Source organism: Salvelinus fontinalis, chromosome 37 (genome assembly GCF_029448725.1).
Source record: "Salvelinus fontinalis isolate EN_2023a chromosome 37, ASM2944872v1, whole genome shotgun sequence".
Lineage (NCBI taxonomy): Eukaryota > Metazoa > Chordata > Actinopteri > Salmoniformes > Salmonidae > Salvelinus > Salvelinus fontinalis.
In genome coordinates, this window is record NC_074701.1 from 25,472,320 (window position 1) to 25,497,800 (window position 25,481).

A 25,481-nucleotide genomic window follows, 5' to 3' on the forward strand; every position below is an offset into this window, starting at 1 on the left:
TCCTATTCCTGTCCCGCAGGTGTGATGTTCGGATGTACCGATCCTGTGCAGGTGTTGTTACACGTGGTCTGCCACTGCGAGGACAATCAGCTGTCCGTCCTGTCTCCCTATAGCGCTGTCTTAGGCGTCTCACAGTACGGACATTGCAATTTATTGCCCTGGCCACATCTGCAGTCCTCATGCCTCCTCGCAGCATGCCTACGGCACATTCACGCAGATGAGCAGGGACCCTGGGCATCTTTCTATTGGTGTTTTTCAGAGTCAGTAGACAGGTCTCTTAGTGTCCTAAGTTTTCATCACTGTGACCTTAATTGCCTACCATCTGTAAACTGTTAGTCTCTTAACGACCTTTCCACGGGTGCATGTTCATAAATTGTTTATGGTTCATTGAACAAGCATGGGAAACAGTGTTTAAACCCTTTACAATGAAGATCTGTGAAGTTATTTGGATTTTTAGGAATTATTTTTTAAAGACAGGGTCCTGAAAAAGGGACGTTTCTTTTTTTGCTGAGTTTATGTGTTGCCACCCTAGGATCACTCACTACTCATTAAGAAAATGTAGAACTTTTATTATTCAAAAACTAAAAATACCGTCATACTGTCCAATTTTTAAAAAAATACCGTGATATAATATTTTGGCCATACCGCCCAGCCCTAACACCATGTTGGAATAAGATGTGAGGATAAAAAATGTTCCTATTTCAAACCAATACCTTGGTCTTTCTATTAATACTGAAAAAAGCCTGGTAAGATATACTGGTGCTGAGAAATAAAAATTGTGACAACCAACCCCGGTCTACCCTACTTATTTTATTTAGCAGCAGCAACTTCACACTGAGTTCACCTCATTCAACTCAACTGAGTAGCAAAACATACAGTACCAGTCAAAAGTTTGGACACACCTACTCATATATATTTTAGATTCTTCAAAGTAGCCACCCTTTGCCTTGATGAGAGCTTTGCACACTCTTAGCATTCTCTCAACCAGCTTCATGAGGTAGTGAGGTAAGCCTCCCGGGTGGCGCAGTGGTCTAGGGCACTGCATCGCAGTGGAGCATTTCAGGAGCATTTCAAAAACTTTGAAAGTTTCTTCAAGTGCAGTCGCAAAAACCATCAAGCCCTATGATGAAACTGGCTCTCGTGTGGACCGCACCAGGAAAGAAAGACCCAGAGTTACCTCTGCTGCAGAGGATAAATTAATTAGAGTTAACTGCACCTCAGATTGTAGCCCAAATACATGCTTCACACAGTTCAAGTAACAGACACATCTCAACATCAACTGTTCAGAGGAGACTGTGTGAATCAGGCCTTCATGGTCGAATTGCTGCAAAGAACACTACTAAAGGACACCAATAATAAAAAGAGACTTGCTTGGGCCAAGAAACACAAGCAATGGACATTAGACCGGTGGAAATCTATTCTTTGGTCTGATGAGTCCAAATGTGAGATTTTTGGGCCCAACCTCCGTGTCTTTGTGAGACGCAGAGTAGGTGAACAGATGATCTCCGCATGTGTGGTTCCCACCGTGAAGCATGGAGGACGTGGTGTAATGGTGTGGGGGTGCTTTGCCGGTGACACTGTGATTTATTTAGAATTCAAGGCACACAACCAGAATGGTTACCACAGCATTCTGCAGCGATATGCTATCCCATCTGATTTGCACTTAGTGGGACTATCATTTGTTATCAACAGGACAATGACCCAAAACACACCTCCAGGCTGTGTAAGGGCTATATGACCAAGAACGAGAATGCTGGTGCTGCGTCAGATGAACTGACCTCCACAATCACCTGACCTCAACCCAATTGAGATGGTTTGGGCTGAGTTGGACCGCAGAGTGAAGGAAAAGCAGCCAACAAGTGCTCAGCATATGTGGGAACTCCTTCAAGACTGTTGGAAAAGCATTCCTCATGAAGCTGGTTGAGAGAATGCCAAGCGTGTTTAAAGCTATCATCAAGGCAAAGGGTGGCTACTTTGAAGAATCTCAAATATAGAATATATTTGTTTTGTTTAACACTTTTTTGGTTACTAAATGATTCCATATGTGTTATTTCGTAGTTTTGATGTCTTCACTATTATTCTACAATGTAGAAAAAAGTAAAAATAAAGAAAAACCCTTGAATGAGTAGGTGTCTCCAAACTTTTGACTGATACTGTATGCATTGTAGAAACGCTACTAGAATGTCTTAAATGCATCCTACAACATTTTTCAAGAACAGTCATCTAGCCTAATCTAAAAATAGGATAGTAATTACACTAACAAATACATTTTTAGGAATGCAGTGTAACATTGCAATTTTTAAACATGCAACCAAACAAGTTTTATTCACTGTAAATATTTAGTCTTTATTCGCAAAGCACTGTAGCTCAATTACTTGTTCCTGTGATGCTGAAGCAGAAAAGACAGGAGAATATTTAGGACACTCAACCAATTCCAACCAACTAACTAACCAACTAGCCGAGTACATCTGATGTACTGCCCCCTCAACCCAGTCACACATAAGCACACAGTGTGCATGTGCACACACTAAGGATGGCCCACTCACCTCAGTGCGCAATTAGCAATTTGATATGCTGCTCAGGGTAAACCATTATAAGCTGTGAAACGCAGGTGGAAGTAGGTCAGAGGCTGTCAAAGAGAGAGAGAAAGCAACACCTCTTACCCAGACCCTCAGTCAGAATCCCTGCTGAGTACTACCCTCAATGCAATGTAACAAGGGACAGAAGGGATTTAATAATATATAGTCTGTGTAGAGGGATTCTCCTAAAGATCTTTGATAGATATGATTCAGACTACATACTGAACAGCCAAAGAGGAAGAGTCCACACATCTAGACACAACATCATTATGCAATTGACTAGGATACAGCTCTATAACAAATATCATCCCTTAATATAAAGTACCTCATGATGATATCTTATCTATTTACAAAGCCCCTCTCACTAGTGTAATGAGAGGCATCTCATTACACTAGTTCTAGACGGTGTTGTCTGACTTTAAATTGTCCTTTGACAACCTGATCCACAACCAGCCCAGAGAGGGTGGCAGGTGGCAGTGGTCTGGGAGCATGGGTAGCTACCCACACCGACCATGTCCACATACCACCACACACCAAAGACACAAACCAACACACACACGCACAAGGAAGGTGAACTCTTTGACCGATAGAGAGTGTGTTGACCCTACCATGTGTCAAGTGAGCATCTAGGTCAGGGGTCGGCAACAGGCGGCCTGCGAGTGATTTTTGGAGGGGATTTTAGGTCAAAATAGACTAACATCACCAGGAATTCAGCAAAAAAATTGTGTAATTTAGCAAATCTGTTCCCAAGCACTTCTGTGAATAAAAAAATAGACGTGATCGTGTCTCAATGTAATCAAGGTATACAATTATTGTTATTTTCAAACACAACCTCTTTTTGTGCTTAGTTGTGGTCAATTTTCAGTGTATAAATTATTATAATTATGTTCCGGCCCTCCAACCATCCACTGAATCTATTTGCATACCCCTCCCTCTAGGCTATCTGGCAAAGGATTGAGGCCACTGCTGACATTGGGAGTTCTAGTATGGTCCAGTTACCCTCTGATACACATGATTTCCCAAACACACACAACTTCAATTGACCTTATTTAGGGCTGTGGCGGTCACAACATTTTGTCAGACGGTGATTGTCAAGCAAATAATTGTTGGTCTCACGGTAATTGACCGTTAATTAACATAAACACATTTAGCATCTCCTGGCTTCCACACACAGCCTACAAGCCACTGATGCAGACCTTTGGAACATCTACATTTTAAAAAGTTGAATAAATCCATGTAATATAGCCTACAACTTCACAATAAATCCCAAATTTATTTTAGACAGGTCTAAAGAAACAGGATTATAAGAAAATGTAGTCTATTTCAGAAGAACAGAATAGCATACTCTGAGTTGTGCTTATGTAAGTCCTGATCTGGCTATGCCATATGGCTGTGGGCTACACCAGTTCATTTAGCAGACAAGGTTTGGTTAGAATTACGTGGCATTATTTTATAGTTTGAAGAATACAATTCAACAAGGCTGAATAAAATAGAAAGGATATGATCTCCAAATTATTTGAGGGAGTGCGCACATACGGCTATTCTGTTTGGAGCGGTTAACAAAGAAATAGGTACTCCTATATGCTTAATTTAGAGTTATTAATGTAACTTTAGTTGTTCTACAAACGTTGGGCTATACGTTTTGATTTTTAATACATTATAAGGCTGCATGATGCGACTCTAATGATGATTTGAGTAAAAAAAGTTTTTTTTAAAGTAGCTTGAAAGGCATGAGCTCTGCTTTGTTTTTTGCGCAGGCTGAACACACTTCATCAGTCTCTCTTTCACAATTTGACAAGCAATTGATAATGCCTCAAATTTCCAGGCAGTATCCCCTTTGTGTGGCCGTAATGCACCCTAAAAAAATCCATGCCTTTTGCCGTTGTTCCCTTCTCCCTGAGTGCTGCCAACTCCGGAGCACCTCTCACTCACTTGGCTCTCCATCACGTGATCAGGTCTTTCTCACAGGCTGCAAGTGAAGACAGACACTTCAGAAACGCAACTGCGCGCGTCCTTATCCAATTCCGAGGTGCATATTGAAGATATTGGAAGAACTATCCACATTTACTTTTTGTCAGCCAAAAAGATGAGTAGCCCTAACGAACAGCAAAAGCACTAGCCTATGTCAATCCACCCATAGTACAAAAGTTTACATATTCTGTGCCATAAATAAATATTCTAAACATAGTCTGGGACAGTTAAATACAACCACTAGCAATGAGGCTGACACAACAGATCAAAAGTTTTAGCTTAAAATGTGCTAAACTATTAGGCTATTTCTTCACATTATAAGCGCAGCAATGCACACACGGCAGAAGGCTATAAGCGCAAATGTTCCATTAGCGGGAAAACACCATTATCAAAAGTGACCGCAAATGCAATTATGCATGTAATGCTTCTTTTATAAAGGAGCATTTTTATGGTGAAAATGATCTTCCCCAAACTTGAAACTCACGTGCTGCTTATGTATGCCAGTTAGGCTCTACACCCCGTGTTAAGCAGATGAATGTTCTTCATTATTTTAAATGTTTTATTCCGTGATATCCAATTGCGATCCAATTACGATCTTGTCTCATCGCTGCAACTCCCCCAACGGGCTCGAGAGAAGCGAAGGTCGAGTCATGTGTCCTGCCAAACCGCGCTCCTTAACACCCGCCCTCTTAACATGGAAGACAGCCGCACCAATGTGTCGGAGGAAACATTGTTTAACTTGTTTGGGATAGGGGACAGCATTTTCACTTTTGGATGAATAGCGTGCCCAGAGTGAACTGCCTCCTACTCAGTCCCAGATGCTAATATATGCATATTATTATTAGTATTGGATAGAAAACACTCTGAAGTTTCTAAAACTGTTTGAATGATGTCTGTGAGTATAACAGAACTCATATGGCAGGCAAAAACCTGAGAAAAAATCATAGCAGGTGTAACGGCTGTCTATCTCTTCCTCCTCATCTGACGAGGAGAGGCGAGAAGGATCGGAGGACCAATACACAGAGTGGTAAGTGTCCATGTTTTAATAATATAAACGGAACACTACACAAATAACAAAATAACAAATGTGAACGAACCGAAACAGTACCGTGTGGCGAAAAACACTGACACGGAAGACAAACACCCACAAACCAACAGTGAAAACAGGCAACCTAATTATGGCTCCCAATCAGAGACAATGCAAAACACCTGCCTCTGATTGAGAACCGTATCAGGCTAAATGAACAAACCTAAACATAGAAACAAATAACATAGACTGCCCACCCCAAATCACGCCCTGACCATACTAAATAAAGACAAAACAAGGGAAAATAAAGGTCAGAACGTGACAACAGGAAGTGGGAAATCTGAGGTTTGTAGTTTTTGATCTCACCCCTATCGAATACACAGTGGGATATGGGTTAATTTGCACTTCCTAAGGCTTCCACTAGATGTCAACCGTCTTTAGAACGTTGTTTCAGGCTGCTCATGTGAAGGGGGGCCGGATGGGAGCTGTTTGACTAAGGGGTCTGCCTACAGCCTCGTTCTCAGTCAAGCGCTTTCACTTGAGAGGTAGCTCTCGTTCCATTGCTTTTCTACAGACAATGGAATTCTCCGGTTGGAACATTATTGAACTTTTATGATAAAAACATCCTAAAGATTGATTCTATACTTAGTTTGACAAGTTTCTTCGACCTGTAATATAACTTTTTGAACGTTTCGTCCGAATGGACCAAAGATCGCGCTTTTGGATTTGTTTACCAAACACCCTAACAAAAGAAGCTAATAGACATAAATGGACATAAATGATGGACATTATCGAACAAAACAATCATTTATTGTGGAACTGCGATTCCTGGGAGTGCATTCTGATGAAGATCATCAAAGGTAAGTGAATATTTTTAATGCTATTTATGAATAGTGTTGACTACCCAACATGGCGGATATTTCTCTGGCTGGTTTGGGCTCTGAGCACCGTTCTCAGATTATGCTTTTTCCGTAAAGTTTTTTTGAAATCTGACACAGCGGTTGCATTAAGGAGAAGTGTATCTAAAGTTCCATATATAATAGTTGTATTTTCATCAACATTTATTATGAGTATTTCTGTGAATTCATGTGGCTCTCTGCAATATCACTGCATGTTTTAGGAACTACTGAACGTAACACGCCAATGTAAAATAAGATTCTTGGATATAAATATGAACTTTACCGAACAAAACATAAATGTATTGTGTAACATGAAGTCCTATGAGTGTCATCTGATGAAGATCATCAAAGGTTAGTGATTCATTTTTTCTCTATTTGTGCTTTTTGTGACTCCTCTCTTTGGCGGGAAAAATGGCTGGGTTTTTCTGCGACTTGGTAGTGACCTAACATAATTGTTTGTGGAGCTTTCGCTGTAAAGCATTTTTGAAATCAGACACTGTGGCTGGATTAACGTGAATTTTATCTTTAAAATGGTGCCTAATACTTGTATGTTTGAGAAATGTGATTCATGAGATTTCTGTTGATTTGTATTTGGCGCCCTGCAATTTTATTGGCTGTTGGCGAGGGGTTCAGCCACCACAAGGAGCCACCACAAGGAGTCGCTAGAGTGGGATGAGCCAAGTAAAGCCCCCCGACCAAACCCTCCCCTAATCCGGACAACACTGGGCCAATTGTGCGTCGCCCTATGGGACTCCTGGTCACGGCCGGTTGTGATGCAGCCTGGAATCTAAACCAGGTCTGTAGTGTCGCCTCTAGCACTGAGATGCAGTGCCTTAGACCGCTGCAGCCCTTGGGAGCCCATCACTAAGGAATTATTATGGTCCACACACCAACACAGTCGTGAAGAAGGCACAACAACGCCTCTTCCCCCTCAGAAGGCTGAAAATATTTGTCATGGGCCCTCAGCATCTCAAAATGTTCTACAGCTGCACCATTGAGACCATCTTGACTGGCAGCATCACCACTTGGTATGGTAACTGCTTGGCATCCGACTGCAAGGCGCTACAGAGGGTAGCGCATACGGCCCAGTACATTACTAGGGGCCAAGCTCTCTGCCATCCAGGACCTCTATATCAGGTGGTGTCAGAGGAAGGCCCTAAAAATCCACCCAAGTTATAGACTGTTCTCTCCACTACTGCTGTGTGCTTAAGGTTGTTGTCCTGTTGGAAGGTGAACCTTTGCAATGCTCAGTTCATCTATCCCTCGATCCTGACTAGTCTCACAGTCCCTGCCGCTAAAAAACCTCCCCAAAGCATGATGCTGCCCCCACCATGCTTCACCGTAGGGATGGTGCCAGGTTTCCTTCAAACTTGACGCTTGGAATTCAGGCCAAAGAGTTCAATCTTGGTTTCATCAGACCAGATAATCATGTTTCTCATGGTCTGAGAGTACTTGAGGTGCTTTTTGGTAAACTCCAAGCTAGCTTCCGTCTGGCCACTCTATCGTAAAGGCCTGATTGGTGGAGTGCTGTAGTGGTGGTTGTCCTTCTGGAAGGTTCTTCCATCTCCACAGAGGAACTCTGGAGCTCTGTCCGAGTGACCATCGGGTTCCTGGGAACCTTCAGTGCTGCAGAAATGTTTAGGTACCCTTCCCCAGATCTGTGCCTCGTCACAATCCTATCTCTGAGCTCAACGGACAATTCCTTCGACCTCGTGGCTTGGTTTTGCTCTGACATACACTGTCAACTGTGGGACCTTATATAGACAGGTGTGTGCCTTTCCAAATCATGTTTAATCAATTGAATTTCATAGCAAAGTTTTTGAATAATTATGTAAATAAGGTATTTCTGGGGGGGTTTTGCAAAAACATATAAAAACCTTTTTTCGCTTTGTCATTATGGGGTATTGTGTGTAGATTGATGAGGAAAATATTTTATTTGATCCATTTTAGAATAAGGTTGTAACGTAACAAAATGTGGAAAAAGTCAAGGGGTCTGAATACTTTCCGAATGCACTGTAGGTGCACAGGTAGAGAGAAAAACTTGAGTAATCAAGGTGACAGACAGTGACACATTCAATACCGCCTTGCACACTCTTGCCTGCATCTAGCTGATCTAGGGTGTAATCATTAGTCCAAACAGTTGCAAATGAAAGTGTCTATTGGACAAATTCAGCTATGTTTATACCTGTTTTTGTTCCGTTTGCTTCAGTTTAAGAAAAGTTTTTCAATAGAACTGGCTGAATGATCATGGGTGAAGAGAAGACGATCAAACTTGACTATCTAGAGGAAGTAAAAGTCGTAACAAACACAGTTCACTTTCATAGCAGCCACATACAAACAGCATGATCACTTTGCTCGTTGTATAATTCCTTCTCGCATCTACGCGCTATTCTCCTCTCACCATTTCCCTTTGCTTGTGGACTTCAGTGCACAACACAACAGCTGTGACCAGGCAAAAAAACTTTCCAAGCCAAACCTTCATACCATAACCGCTAACCGCAACACACAACCTACATCATTGTCACCATGTTAGCTAACATAGCTACTAGATTCTAACGCATTAGTAAACCCGCTACAATCATGCAGTACAGTGTACAGCAAGCAGTTTAGCAGTTACACTGGCAGGCCCCAGTTGCAACAAATTAATAAAACCAAAAGCTTACCTTGACTTGGAAGAGTTCCAGTGTTGGATATCCAGACCTAGCTAGCTAACATAGCATCCCTCTCTGTTCGAGCCGGGTGTTTGAGTAAGCTAAACTAGCTAGCTGCATCCACAAGCTAAGTAACGTTACATCAAAGTGAAAACATTTAACAAAATCTCTCTCTGTCTTTCATTTTTCAGTAAATGAATTTGTTAAAAACTGTTAAACTATTGTGAGAATGGCTTGCAAAGAAAATTTTCCAAAAGGACTAATTCGAGGTAAAAAGGAGTTGGAGCACTCAACAAAAAAAGGTAAAGATTGATTTCTTTATGCTCACTGTAATCCATTGTACAGGATCCGAACAGGTGACTGACATTTCAACATCAAGCTGACGTCTTCCTCAGAGAAGACGTCAGCTCTCTCTTTGAGTCAACTGTTCACCACATTTTATGCACTGCAGTGCTAGCTAGCTGTAGCCTATGCTTTCAGTACTAGATTCATTCTCTTATACTTTGATTGGTTGGATAACATGTAAATTCATGCCGCAAGAGCTCTGATAGGTTGGAGGACGTCCTCCAGAAGTTGTCATGCTACCCCAGAGAGTGCTGTTGAGGCTACGGTAGACCTTCATTGCAAAACATTGTGTTTTAATCAATTATTTGGTGATGTGAATATATTTAGTATAGTTTTATCCACAGTAAAAATTATAACGTTTTTAATGTTTCACTACTTAGATTTTTATGTACAGTACCTCAATTACCTAGTACCCCTGCATATCGTTACTCATTGTGTATTTATTCCTCGTGTTATTGTTTTCTATTATTTCTGGTTTTCTCTCTCTGCATTGTTGGGAATGGCCCGTAAGTGAGCATTTCACTGTTATTCTACACCTGTAGTTACGAAGCATGTGACAAATACATTTGATTTGATTTAAGGAATATATCAAATATCCTTGATGACTGGGAATAAACAAAATATATGAATAGTACTTTTCAAAACAGAACTGTGAGACTAACATGATTTCAGTAAATACTTTCAGACATTGGCACAAGTTACATTGTGAATGGATACAACCATCAGTGAACCTTCGCTGGTGTAGTACATTGAATTGTACATACTGGTTGTCTAAATAAAGCTTTCTTTGGTTTACAACAGGAATAATAGAGCCTTACAAGGAGCTATGTGAAGAGTAAAGCTTCCATCAGATCGTATCATTATAAGACCTCAGTGAGAGGGCACTGAACCGTGGTACTCCTCTGTATCCATTCACAATGTATGTCAAAAAGAGAGTTGGAGTGAGAGAGAGAGAGAGAGTGGGTGGGTGAGTGAGTGAGAGAGCGAGATAGAGAGGGGAGAGAGCGAAGGAGTGAGAGAGAGCGAGGCAGAGGGATTGAGAGAGAAAGCTGAGAGAGGGGAGTTAGAGAGAGAGAGAGAGCGAGCGAGAGGGGGAGTGAGAGAGGGAGTGAGAGAGAGAAACTGAAAGACTACCTCAGTTTCTCTCTCATACATGCACAAACACAACAGCAGGGTCTCGCTCTCTTTTCTACTAGCTCTTACGCCGCTCTCACACACATGCACAAAATCGCTCATAGCTAATATTAACCTAGCATGCAGAGCCATGGGGAAAGAAATAAAAAATATAGTCAATGAACCTTTCTCACTGCATCCAAAATACTTCGCACCCGCATCCAAGTCTCCAAAATAGATGTTTCCACTTGCTAAGGGGCAAGGCCTCTTCAGTTCGGTGAGGAAACCTTACGTTGAAACAGATGGCTGTATTATGTATATTTTTCTTAGAAAGTAATTAGTAATTTCCCACTTTTCTACACTTTCCAATAGTGAGGCAGAGACAATTTTAATTAATGTAGGAGGAAAGAAGTAGGTGCTCAACCAACGTGAGTAGAGGTGCAACTTACAAATGTGTAGACATCTTTGGACAGGAAAAGACGCTCGCTTACTCATTAAAAATGCATACTTTTATTAGACAAAAGAATCTGAAGAAGGTCATTGAAAGAATCTGAAGAAGGTCAAGGCCGAAACGTCCTGGTGAGCGAGCGTTACGCCTTTTGCTGTCCAATTAATGTAGGAGTGGAATTCTGAAACTACAGTCTGCTACAGATGCGAATAGGTCCATTATCTTTCTCACTGGATGTATTGAGAAAGGTTAATTGACTATATATTTTCTTTCTTTCTCCATGGCTCTGCATGTGTCCTTCTCCACCTGTAAGTGTGAACACGTTTCCAGCTGCTTGTCATCTCTCCTGTGTGGCGAAGAGGTCTTTCGAAGAGACCAGGGTTAACTAGGACAAATGTCAAATTAATGTGTTGCGGCAGAAGCATGTTTCACTAAAACTGAAGCCATTGATAACGGTAATCCGGTAAAGACATCATATTTCAATATATCTAATCCAAAGAGGAACAGTATAATTAAGATTGACTATAAGAAAGGCCTCCCGGGTGGGGCAGTGGTCTAAGGCACTGCATCGCAGTGCTAGCTGTGCCACCAGAGACTCTGGGTTCGAGCCCAGGCTCTGTCGTGACCGGGAGGTCCATGCGTCATCCGGATTAGAGAGGGTTTGGCCGGTAGGGATATCCTTGTCTCATCGCGCACTAGTGACTCCTGTGGTAGGCTGGGCGCAGTGCATGCTGACCAGGTCGCTAGGTGTTTCCTCCCGACACATTGGTGCGGCTGGCTTCCGGGTTGGATGCGCGCTGTGTTAAGAAGCAGTGCTGCTTGGTTGGGTTGTGTTTCGGAGGACACATGGTTCGCATGGTTCTTGACCTTCGTCTCTCCCGAGCATGTAGCGATGAGACAAGACAGTAACTACTAATAATTGGATACCATGAAAAGGGGGTAGGGTAAAAAAAACATTTTAAAATAAAAAAAAGAAAAAAAAGATTGACTCTAAGCAGTTCCTTCCCACTGAGCACACCATGTCATTTCAACATGGAAGTTTAGGTAATATTTTCTTGACATGTTGACGTTAATGACATTTCAACCTTTATTCACCAACTGAAGAAGAAGAAGTTTGTTGAATTCACAATGTGTTATCACTATGCTAACCACTATCACTAACCATCTAAGCACAACCAAATTCCAATAGAAAAACGACATATGATTTTTCCATTTAGTTGTCATCTAAATCTGCACTTTCAATTATAAAAAAAAAAGGTTAAATGGGATTACAATGTCAGATATTTAGTATTTATACAACAACTTAATGTGTTATCACTGTGCTTCATCAAATAGCAGAGCCAAATGACCTGGATTGTAGTTGAGATTACATTAAAGTATAAGTGATAAATGCAGTTAAAGATTCTGCACAGATTATTATAGCAATTGTGAAGATCTCCACAGACCTGCAACCCTTGCATGCTGTCTTGAACTTCCAGGCTTTCTATGATTACATAAGAAGACATGTATAGTTACAGGAGGCTAACCTCAAAATGTGGCCATGGATGTGTTACTAATTTTAAGGTTGAATAAATACTGTTGCATTAGTTTGTAAGATAGCCTTATCTTTAGGCTATTTCCTCTAATACAAAAAGATGATTGAAATATGTTTGGTTGACAACGCAGAATAATTTCATCTGAGCCACTGGATTAATTAGCGGTTAAGAGCGTTGGGCCAGAACAGAAAAGTCACAGGTTTTAATCCCCGAGCCGACAAGGTGAAAAATCTGCCGATGTGCCCTTGAGCAAAGCACTTAACCCTAATTGCTCCTGTAAGTCACTCTGAGCCACTGGATTTAATTAGCTGGATAAGAGCATCTGATAAATGACTAAAATGTAAATGTTAATCCTTTAATTTAACTTTTATTTTTGGTTTAGTTGGAGACATGAATCAAACATATAATTTGTTAACTTGTCGACAAGTCAAAGTTAAAGAATAGGACTACATCTAATCAAACTTTAAATGCACTTTATAAAGTTTGATTTGATTGAAGTCCTATGCTTTAACTTTCCTTTTTGGTTGAGATGGAGACGTGAATGCAACGTATTAATGATTAACTTGAAGATTCCATTTGAAATCAACCATCCATTTGAAATCAACCAAAGCTTGAAACCCTAGGGCCTAGGCTTATATGTATTGTCTATTTTTAGTTGAACCCTGGGTTGAATTGAAACAATATCTGTTGATGACTTTGCAAATGCTATATAGGCATAAATAGTATTATTGATGATATACACTACATTACCAAAAGTATGTGGACACCTGTTTGTCAAACATCTCATTCCAAAATCATGGGCAATAATATGTAGTTTGTCTCCCCTTTGCTGCTATAACAGCCTCCACTCTTCTGGGAAGGCTTTCCACTAGATGTTGGAACATTGCTGCGGGGACTTGCTTCCTTTCAGCCACAAGAGCATTAGTGAGGTCGGAAACGGATGTTGGGCGATTAGGCCTGGCTTGCAGTCGGCATTCCAATACATCCCAAAGGTGTTCGATGGGGTTGAGGTCAGAACTCTGTGCAGACCAGTCAAGTTCTTCCACACTGATCTCAACAACTCATTTCTGTATGGACCTCACTTTGTGCACGGGGGCATTGTCATGCTGAAACAGGAAAGGGCCTTCCCCAAACTGTTGCCACAAAGTTGAAAGCACAGAATCGTCTAGAATGCCATTATGTTAAGATTTCCCTTCACTGGAACTAAGGGGCCTAGCTGGCACTATGCATTCAGGCAGGTAGCGTTCTCCTGGCATTCGCCAAACCCAGATTCGTTCATCGGACTGTCAGATGGTAGAGCATGATTCATCACTCCAGAGCATATGTTTCCACTGTTCCAGAGTCCAATGGTGGCAAGCTTTACACCACTCCAGCCGACACATCGCATTGCGCATGGTGATCTTAGCCTTGTGTCCAGATGCTCAGCCATGGAAACCCATTTCATAAAGCTCCCGACGAACAGTTCTTGTGCTGACCCTGAAGTTGCTTCCAGAGGCAGTTTGGAAATTTGACAAACTGACTTATTGGAAAGTTTTTCAGAAAGGCCATTCTACTGCCAATGTTTGTCTATGGAGATCGCATGGCTGTGCGCTCAACTTTATACACCTGTCAGCAACTTTGTGGCTGAAATAGCCAAATCCTCTAATTTGAAGTGATTTCCACATACTTTTGTATTTGTATTTGCGCTGTTAAACCTACCCCTTGGAATGACTTTGATAGTAACAGTGAATATATTTAGTTATTAAGAGGTATCTTAATAATCATTCTCACAATAGCATATTGGTAGTAGTCAGTGACAAATATAAAAGCTAAGCAGGGCTTGGTTAAAACCCTGGATGGGAGAACAAATTAATAGCTGTAGATCAACTCTCCATGAATCTTGTTCTGGAGGCAGCTCTGCAGATTGTATTACTGTGCCAGCTAGTGACCAATCTGATTCTAACCTTAACCACAATGCTAACCCTAATGCTTAACCTTAAGTTTGAAGAAAATGTTTGCTTTCATGAATTTTGACAATATAGCCTTTGCAGCTGGCCTATCTAAGAATAAATCACTCTGTTCTGCCTCCAGAACAAGACTTATGATAATAAACGTCAACCTGCATCCCGTATAGTAGTGCAGCATGGTATGTGGATCTACTTACAGTTTTGAAACTGCAAAAAGTCAGGGCTCTATAGTGCAACTTTTTTTTTGTATTTTACCCCCTTTTTCAATCTTGTTTCATCACTGCAACTCCCCAACGGGCTCGGGAGGCAAAGGTCGAGTCAAACATCCTCTGAAACATGACCCGCCTAACCGCGCTTCTTAACACCCGCCCACTTAACCTGGAAGGCAGCCGCACCAATGTGTCGGAGGAAACACTGTTCAACTGATGACCGAGGTCAGCCTGCAGGCGCCTGGCCTGCCACAAGGAATCAGTAGAGTGCGATCAGCCAAGTAAAGCTCACCCAGCCAAACCCTCCCCTAACCCAGACGATGCTAGGCCAGTTGTGTGCCGCCCTATGGGACTCCCGATCACAGCCGGTTTGATACAGATATAGTGACACTCCTAGCACTGTGATGCAGTGCCTTAGACCGCTGCGCCACTCAGGAGGCCCAAGTGTGACCATTTTACTCGTATATGTGCCTAAATATATATCTGTGAGATCCTGGAATTTTTATTTAGTAGCACCCGTGCGCCCAGAGAAATGAAGGATTCTAGCTTTATTACCTAAAATATTTGTGTGTGCCTACATTTTTCCCCTTAGGCGCACACGTGCTCCTTGTAAAAAAGGTCAGCGTAGAGTCCTGGTGTGTCAGGTGAGGGATTTCTAACACTTCCTGTGACCAATGTCAGAGCAAATCAACTGACACAATACAAATGTTTCCCTGAGTTTTTGGGGCCACAAAGCCAGACTGCTGATCAGACATCATAACATGCTTGGTGACAAATCCAAGGAACCAAAGCCTAACATCCACACGCACACACAGGAGTGGCCTCGGACACTGCACTAATAAAGTTATCAAAACAATCATAAAATTATATAATGTACACAACTGAAGTCCTCAAATGGAATCATAAATTATTATTTGTATTATTATTTATTTATATATATTTTTTACTCTGTATCGTTGGGAAAGGCTCTTAAGCAAGCATTTCACGGTATAGTCTACACCTGTTATATTCGGCGCATGTGACAAATACAATTTCATTTGATTTCACTTCTAGACCTCAGCTGATTCTAGTAATGTAGGGTGTGGTGGCTGTTGAACAAGTTGAGGATAATAAATTACTTGGTGTTACCTTGATTGTAAACTGTCATGGTCAAAAATATATATATTCAATGGTTGTAAAGATGGGGAGAGGTCTGTCCATAATAAAGAGATGCTCAAATGAACAGCAAACCTGGTTTCAAAAACAGATAAAGAAACACCTCACAGCACAACGCCTCTCCCCTATTTGACCTAGATAGTTTGTGTGTACGTATTGATATGTAGGCTACATGTGCATTTTTATTTTATTTTATTGATGTAGTTCTGTCTTTGAGCTGTTCTTGTCTATTAATATTCTGTATTATGTCATGTTTCATGTTTTGTGTGGACACCAGGAAGAGTAGCTGAAGCTTTTGCAATACCAATTACCAAACTTCATAAAAAGATGATACAAATATATAAATGCTTCATAGTGTGCATTGAGGTAAGGTCAAATTTCCGAAATGCTTGTTTACAGTTATTGCTAATAACAATGTTTTACATTCAGCTGAAAAGTGACAGCTGACAAGTGACAAGTGCATGATGTAAGCAGAGAAATGATATGTTCTAAGAGGTGTGACACAGCTTGTAAAGATGTGTGACTGAATTATCCAGAACAATGAACAGAGAATGTGGCATGATTGTTCCATATATTACTGCATAAGTGCACATACCTGGCATGGCCATTTAGAAAGGAATGTTGTACATCCCGGGTACACTGTATGTTTACCTTGTGTAGACATTCTCAACATTTCACCACTTTTGTTGTTGCTTTAAACTTTCATATTATTCCATCTCTTGAATTGCTCTCATATGGGCTCATTCAGAGACGTCCAGGTGATACTATGCAGGGGACTGTACCTGTTCAGGTTAGATGCCTTTCTGGGTGTGTTGGTAGTAAGACTTCCTGTCTCTGACGTGGTGCTGTCTCCGTCAAACCTTCCCACACTGTTACTTTCCTCTGACCGAGAGGTGCTGGGAGGACCCCCCAGTCTCTCCTGCAGCCGGGACTATAATGACACATTACTCCCTGAAATGTCCTCTTACCGTACATGACACAGCACTATACGATGCTATCAAACATAATATTGGAGATGTTTGGTTTATGGGGTATTTCCTACCAATACTTAACCCACACCAGTGTGTCATGTTAATGTCAGCATTATCAAGACAGTTGCTTTTTTTACCTGGGCAAGTCAGTTAAGAACAAATTTCTATTTTCAATGACAGCCTAGGAACAGTGTGTTAACTACCTCGTTCAGGGGTAGAACGACAGATTTTTTACCTTGTCAGCTCAGGGATTTGATCTTGCAACCTTGCGGTTACTAGTCCAACACTCTAACCACTAGGCTACCTGCTGCCCCTTTGTGAGTTGCTTAGCCATTGTTATGTGAATGACAGCTGAAAAGTACCAGTGGCTTGGCCTTGGCCCTAAGTCAGAGCAGGTCCACTGAGGCCATGGCCCTGGGAGACACTGGAGCTGGGCCGTGGAGGTGGAAAAACAAAAGGCTGAGCCTTTATGGTAAAACACTGGGGTAAGTTTCAGGTGGAAATATGCCATAATACTGTATGATATTATATATTGTTGCAAAGTAAACATAGTTCACTGGGGTGGGATGATGCATAATGAAACCCATCACCTGTCTTCACAGGGGTCAGGGGAAGCAGGATATCCTGTCATTTCTTAAAGATAACAGCATTTGAAGGGTTAAGGTCAGAGTCAGGGCTATTGTTAATTTAGTGAAAACATTATGAACCTCTGTAAACCTATCCTCAGACGCCAAGGAGAGATGTACAGTACAAATCACTGTGGAGAAAGGAATTCATTATCATGTCTCACCTTAAAATGGGACAGGGCTGCGAGATGTGGGGGTGGTGATGGGGTATCCTGGCTAGGAGGGGGGTGTGGAAGGTCCGGGGGACATATAAAGACAACAGACTGATGTCTCAGGAGGTGGAGCAACAGGGCATTACACACACTCTGCTCTTCCAGCATCCTAGGCCCTGATGGAACACTGTACAGAGAGAGGGAGACCAAACGTCAATGAAAATGTGTTCAGTAAAATGCTGTGCTTATCAGAGGAAATGGAGACTCAGCGATTGTATGCCATTTACAACTATTTCATTCACACCATTACTGTAAAATGAGATTTGCTTCTATGTCAATACTAAAAACCGGCCATATTTGGTTGGGGGCCCCCCCACCTCACAGGCAAAACATTTGATTGGCCCCCCTATTGACGGTGGAGATTTTTTTTTAAATCAGTTTTAAAGTACATTTCTTGCAATTCTACACATTTTACCATGGGGAGTAGAGAAAATGTTGCAACTTTAAAGCAAACTTTCTGCATTTCTACACATTTTGACACGGTGCAGAGAGAAGAAAAAAAATGACAGCCCATTTCATGCAATTATACCAATTTTGCAGTGTGGTGGAGGGAAATGTGTGCAGTTTTAAAGCTAATTTCCTGTAATTCTACACATTTGCCAAGATGTTAATGTTAATGATATATGAGTGAGAGTGACTAAAAAATTAATGGGGCCCCCTGCATGCCCGGTCGGTATTCTGCCATGATTACTACACTGAACTAAAACATAAACACAACATGTAAAGTGTTGGTCCCATGTTTCATGAGCTGAAAGATCCCAGAAATACTCCATATGCACAAAAACAGCATTTCTCTCAAATTTTGTGGCGTTGGGGTTACGGAATAGGCAGGCATAAGCTACGGACAACGAACACAACCTTATTTTATCGATGGCAATTTTAATGCAGAGATACCGTGATGAGATCCTGAGGCCCATTGTCGTGCCATTCATCCGCTGCTATCACCTCATGTTTCAGCATGATAATGCATGGCTCCATGTCGCAAGGATTTGTACACAATTCCTGGAAGCTGAAAATGTCCCAGTTCTTCCATGGCCTGCAAACTCACCAGACATGTCATCCATTGAGCATGTTTGGGATGCTCTGCATCAATGTGTACGACAGCATGTTCCATTTCCCGCCAATATCAAGCAACTTTGTACAGCCATTGAAGAGAAGTGGGACAACATTCCACAGGCCACAATCAACAGCCTGATCAACTCTATGTGAAGGAGTTGTGTTGCGCTGCATGAGGCACCAGATACTAACTGGTTTCCTGACCTACTCCCCTACCTTTTTTTTTTAAGGTATCTGTGACCATGTCTAATTGAGTGACTGTCAATGATTAACATAACAAGATAAAACTGCTGATGCACAAAATTTTTTCAAAATTTCACCTTGTGTATTCTACTATTCTAACTCTCACCAGTAAATGGCTTATGCCTGGAGCCGGCCCTGCTGAAAACTTTATAACTGGAAACAACACATAAGTAAGCGTCATGTGAATCTACCTCATGGTTTCCCCTAGTGAAATTCAACATGTAGTGCAGTTTGCCATGGAACGTAAAATAGTGTTGAGTACTTGTTGTGTCAAACTAAGTGGAAAATTAAAATCCACACAGTTCAGACTAAGAAATCCTAAAAGCAATGTGGATTATCTTGTAAAGCCAAATATCTTTTAACAAGGATTACTGAACACTTGACCTGGTTCCAAAGTTTTCACCGTGAGCTTTCAATTCCAAAAAACGAATCCTTTCAACAGCCTCCACTTGTCCTACATTTCAGAGATATGATTAGCTCATCCAACCTTTCCAGAATGAAGGAACTTGAATGCCGGGCAGGAACATTCCAGCAGCATACCACTCTGCATTCCACTGCTAGCTTGCCTCTGAAGCTAAGCAGGGTCAGTCCTTGGATGGGAGATCAGATGTTGCTGGAAGTGGTGTTAGAAGGCCAGTATGGAGTTCTCTTCCCTCTAGTCTTAAGATAAATGCCCAAGGGCAGTGATGGAGACATAATCTAATTCCTAACTCTCCAGCGGATGTGTGGTGAGTGTTCTAGGGCAAATTGGTTGCTATGCGTGACCCAAGTGGGTGCTACGCATTGTTGTTGTATGAGGTAAGCTTCCCCATACTATTAAAGTGCTTTGGGTGTCTAGAAAAGTGCTACAGTGCTTTCAGAAAATATTCATACCCCTTGATTTATTCCATGTTGTGTTACAACCTGAATTCAAAATGGATTAAATTTAAAAAATTCTACACAGAAAAACCCATAATGACAAAGGGAAAACATGTTTCTAGATTTTTTTGCAAATTTATAGAAAATTAAATACAGAAATATCTCATTCTATAAGAATGCAATACCATGTATTGAAGCACTTTTGGCATTGGTTACAGATGTGAATCTTTCTGGGTAAGTCTCTAAGAGCTTTGCACACCTGGATTGTACAATATTTGTACATTCTTTTTTTTATTCATTATTTACATTTTTTATTTTTATTTTTTTTAAATGTTCAGGTCTTGCCATAGATTTTCAAGTAGATTTATGTCAAAACAGTAACTCGGCCACTCAGGAATATTCAGGGTCTTCTTGGTAAGCAACTCCAGTGTAGATTTGTCCTTGTGTTTTAGGTTATTATCCTGCTGAAAGGTGAATTAATTTCCCAGTGTCTGGTGGCAAACAGACTGAACCAGGTTTTCCTCTAGGATTTTGCCATTCCGTTTATTTTCTATTCTGAAAAAATGGAGAGTCGTACTCAGTAATGTGTTGTAATGGATTTGCCCCCTAATGTAACACTCAGAACAAAAATGTAGTTGCTTTGCCACATTTTTTGCAGTATTACTTTAGGTGCATGTTTTAGAATATTTTTATTCTGTACAAGCTTCCTTCTTTTCACTCTGTCAATTAGGTTAGTATTGTGGAGTAACTACAATTATGTATATCCATCCTCAGTTTTCTCCTATGACAGCCATTAAACTCTGTAACTTTTTAAAGTCACCAATGGCCTCGTGGTGAAATCCTTAAGCAGTTTCCTTCCTCTCCAGCAAATGAGTTAGGAAGGACGCCTGTATCTTTGCAGTGACTGGGTGTATGGATACTCCATCCAAAGTGTAATTAATAACTTCACCTTGCTCAAAGGGACCTTAAATGTCTGCTTATTTATTTTTTACCCATCTACCAATAGGTGTCCTTCTTCGTGAGGGGTTGGAAAACCTCCCTGGTCTTTGTGGTTGAATCTGTGTTCGAAATTCACTGCTCGACTGAGGGACCTTACAGATAATTGTTTGTGTGGGGTATAGAGATGAGGTAGTCATTCAAAAATCATGTTAAACACTTATTGTGTCCATGCAACTTATTATGTGACTTGTTAAGCAAATGTTTACTCCTGAACTTATTTAGGCTTGCTATAACAAAGGGGTTGAATATTTGTTGACTCAAGACATTTCAGTTTTTCCTTGTTCATTTGTAAAAATGTTGAAATTGTGTATAAGCCAGTGACAAAAAATCCCAATTTAATCTATTTTAAATTCAGGCTTTAACACAACAAAATGTGGAAAAAGTCAAGGGGGGTGAATAGTTTCTGAAGACACTGTATATACAATAAGTCCAATCAATGAATTTACCTGGAAACATTCTCTTTTTACGTCTTTTTGTTTTTCTTAGAATGTTTTTGCTGTTACCATCTGTTTGTATCTTTTTTGGGGAGCTCAGGTCCAGCAGAACCGTAGGGGAGAGTATATTATGTTGAACCAAAGGGTTAGTTGAGCCACCCCGTTTCTAGGAAACCATCCACAAAATGAATCATGTGATCAAAGATTTAGGAAGAGCTCATCATTTCAGGGTGTCTGTGAAGGAAGAAACCACAAGGAAAAAGTGGTAAGCAAGGTAGGTCCAAAAAACTGATTTTCAAAGTCAAATTAATTTATTGTTATAGGTTTCATGATGCTTGTATCTAAACCAAAGTAAATAGTTTTAAGATTGTTTTATACATCAGTTGGGGTCTCTATAGGATACAATATGAGGTTCTAAACCTAGCATGAAAGTGCATCCTAGTAGCTGTGTGGGCTAATATAGTAAAAAATATCTGCATTAGAGTAAGTTGAGCCAATGGCCTATACAAATGATCATGACATTTTGTCAGTTTTATGCCTAGTATTTTTGCAATGTGTCATGCATATGAACTCAAGATAGTGCATGTTTATTGTTACAGAGCAGACATCATCATGCCCGTGTATACAAACGTAAAAGAAGTAGGGGCCTAGCCTTCCTTGATGTTCTTGAGAGAGCAGCCAAGGAAGTGAGAGAAGGGAAGAAGTTGATTGGAGCAGCAGCAAGGATGAATAAATAGACTGAATGACACTGATATGTACATTGACAAAAAGAAAACCAACATGTACCTGTGTGAAAGAGAGGCTATGACAGAGTAGCAGAGGAACACAAGGTCTTATCTGAAGACATGGAGTCTGAGCTTGCTAAACATATAAACAATTTCAAGAACCAGTTTCATGTGCTTAGTAGCCTCAAATGCAGAGAACTTTCCGACAAATTGGCACATCAAAACAACATCCCTGTCCCTGACAACTGGTCAAGCAATGCCAGGGTAAGTGATATTGAACAGAGAGATCTATATCTGAATGTAGGCAAACATTTAAGAGATACAAGATACCACATTCCATTAATTAAACATTAACCTACAAGCACCATCACCCACTGTCACAGGACACCATCACCCACTTACCCCAAGGCGGCTCAACTTATCCTGCCCCTATGCTCAACTTACCAAGAGACCACTTTTTTTGGACAAGATATATTTTCTAAACTTTTGTTTACATGAATTCTGATTATCTCAACATCTTGAAATATATCCAGATATCTTTGTTAGAAGAATACTATATTTCCCTTGACGTAGTGATGCTGAATGTAAAAAAATTGCTAAACTTACCCCACTCACCCTACTGTATGGCACAACTTTAGAATAAACGGAGGGAAGAGAATGTGAAACATTGGGGTGTAAAGAGTTTGTTTGTGCGGAGCCGAAGCAGGTACAGGTCATGACTATAATGTCATGCCAGTTACATAACAGATGTATAAGCAACAAGAGACGCATGTTGTGTGAGCGCAAAGGGGGTGGTACCAGCCCTTTTGAAAGGACCAGATTACAGCGTGATAGTTAAAGAGGAGGTAAGCCAAGAACATGAGGTACAAGCACATGTGCCAAGTATGGGGGACAAGAAGGTTTTTAAACCCTGAGTGTGTGACTGGAAAATGTGAAAGTATGGGGGGGGTGAAGCGGTGGGTCGCTAAATGGGAATACCCTTGTGACAGCTGCTACTGCTTTTCTTTCTATCTTTCTCCTTCTCTCTCTCTTTTCTGCCTTTTCTTACCAGTCTTGCCCTGGTGGGCTGACAGCGCAGGACGTCCGGACCGGGACTTCCTACTCCTCCTATCCCCTCCCTACTTCAATCTGTTGTCATTTTCTCTTGCATCCCAAAATGTACAACAAACTCTGCAGGCCAGACACTTCACTCTTATTTCCAGTACTCAGACAAACGTATGAGAAGAGTGAGAGGAGAGAGGGGGGATATGGGGGTGCTGACTGCCATAACAGTTGCAGCCAAATACTGTATATTGGCACCATTGCAGTTGTCCTAAACAATTCTTTGTTTCTTCTAAAATAATTGGAAATTGAACACGTTGTTATTGGATTGTCAACATTGCATAACCAATTTTTTTTTGGGGGGGGGGCTTAAGTTTACAATGTTAATGAAGAAATTTCGAACAAATGGCAATGACAAAATTATTGCCACCCTGGAGGTAATACTTAGTTAAACAGCCTTTGGCAATGATAAAAAATAAATGTAAAAAAATGTGCTTGCTGCACCTTTCTACTGGCAGTTTGGCCAACTCTTCAGATGTAAACTGCTTAAATTCTTCAATGTTGTGTGGTGCCTTCCACCAACTACTGTTTCCAGATTTCGTCATAGGTTTTTGATGGGATCTGGACTCATCACTCTGTTATTGAACCTCTCCTATGTTTGATTGTAGGGAGGGTGTTATTTTGATTGAATGTTTAATTTGGTAATCTGTAAACATATCACTGATCTGTACTGCCAAAAAGCGCTAATTTTGTTTAATTGGTCCACAGAACATTTCCCCAGGATTTAATGCTTGTTTAGGTGGGTTTTTGCAAAGTTCAATAGGGCTTCTTGTGTCTCAGCAGTGGGGTCGTCCTATGTTTACCAATGACCAAATTAAGCATTCAAAGAAAAGAACAATCAAACATGGGGGAGGCTAGATAATGCTGTGGGGTTGCTTTGCTCCCTCTGGCACTGGGGGCCTTGAACGTGCAAGACATCATGAAATTACGGTAGCAGGTGTTTTGGAGTGCAGTGTTCAACTGTGTCCAAAAACTGGGTCTCTGTTGAAGGTTGTTAGTCTTTCAGCAGGACAACAACCCAAACACACATAAAAAGTACCCAGGAATGGTACAAGAATAAACACTGGACTGTTCTGGAGTGGCCAGCGATGAGTCCAGACCTGAATACCATCACAAACCTATGGCAAGATCTGAAAACAGCAGTTGGTGGAAGGCACCACTCAAACATTGAAGAATTTGAGCAGTTTGCAGCTGAAGAGTGGGACAAATTGCCATTAGAAAGATGCAGCAAACGGATAGCTACAGGAAACTTTTTTTTGCAGTTATCTTTGTTAAAAGAGTATTCGCTCAGGGACCAATATTTTTGTCCATGAGATTATTTACAGAGCTCTGTAAACTGGTGAACTACAGCTGTACAAGAACTTCTGTCGGCCACTGCTTGTCCTGCTCTATCGCCCCACTCCATACCCATTTCCTCAATTGTGTCAGCTCCCCTCCACCCTTTCCAGCTCCTAATTGTGCAACTGTTCTGATATGTCTTCATTTCTTGGTATTTTTTTACTATTGGATTATGTGTGTATTGTAATTGTAGTGCTAGATATTGCTGCATTGTTGGCGCTAGAAACATAAGCATTTTGCTGCACCTGCAATAAACATTTGCAAAACTTTGTAAGCGACCAATAAACTTTGATTTAATCTGTGAGGATTGGAACTGCAAGTCATGTTTAATTGTTATAAACTAATGTTAACCTGAACTAGGACTACAGTTGTGTAGGTTACTAACCCATTGAATACAGTGGAATAATGTTTTTGTCTCTTTTATTAAGACAACTAGCTATTATGACTGATCATTTCCCCCTTGTAATGTTTGCCTAAATTCTATGCCCTGAAAATGTCTCTGGGGTGATCTATGATGTGATTAATAGGGTTGCTATTGGCAATGACTCACTGGAATATACAGGGTCCAAAGACTGTGGCCAGGTTCTCCACAGGCATGTGATTTGATTGGCTGTGAGAGGCCACCCTTGACAGGAAGTGGAGGAGGTAAAAAAGGATGCTGTGTTTGTCGACAGGTAGGCTGCTGAGTTTCTCTTTCAGAGCCGCGTTCAACTCTGCCTCATTCTTACGTTCTAGAGAAAATAAAGAAAATCTTGACATGAACATTAGCAACACTTCATATCAAAATTCAATACCTTCTCATCGACGGGGCTGTAGTGGAGCAGGTTGAGAGCTTCAAGTTCGTTGGCGTCCACATCAACAACAAACTAACATGGTCCAAGCACACCAAGACAGTTGTGAAGAGGGCATGACAAAACCTATTCCCCCTCAGGTGACTGAAAAGATTTGGCATGGGTCCTCAGATCCTCAAAAGATTTTACAGCTGCACCATCGAGAGCATCCTGACGGGTTGCATCACTGCCTGGTATGGCAACTGCTCG

The 25,481-nt window shown here is 41.1% G+C and overlaps 1 protein-coding gene across 2 annotated transcripts in view; it reads right to left on the reverse strand.

The window, feature by feature from the left end:
* The window catches only part of LOC129836420 (protein FAM13B-like), a 59,358-nt gene that overhangs the window by 28,829 nt on the left and 5,048 nt on the right, over positions 1-25,481 (reverse strand). For both annotated transcript variants that reach the window (XM_055902548.1, XM_055902547.1), the window contains exons 4-6: positions 24,992-25,172; positions 17,640-17,814; positions 16,661-16,809 (exon numbers count right to left, since the gene is read on the reverse strand). In XM_055902548.1, the coding sequence (XP_055758523.1) occupies positions 16,661-16,809; positions 17,640-17,814; positions 24,992-25,172 (505 nt within the window). The remainder of the gene's footprint in view (positions 1-16,660; positions 16,810-17,639; positions 17,815-24,991; positions 25,173-25,481) is intronic.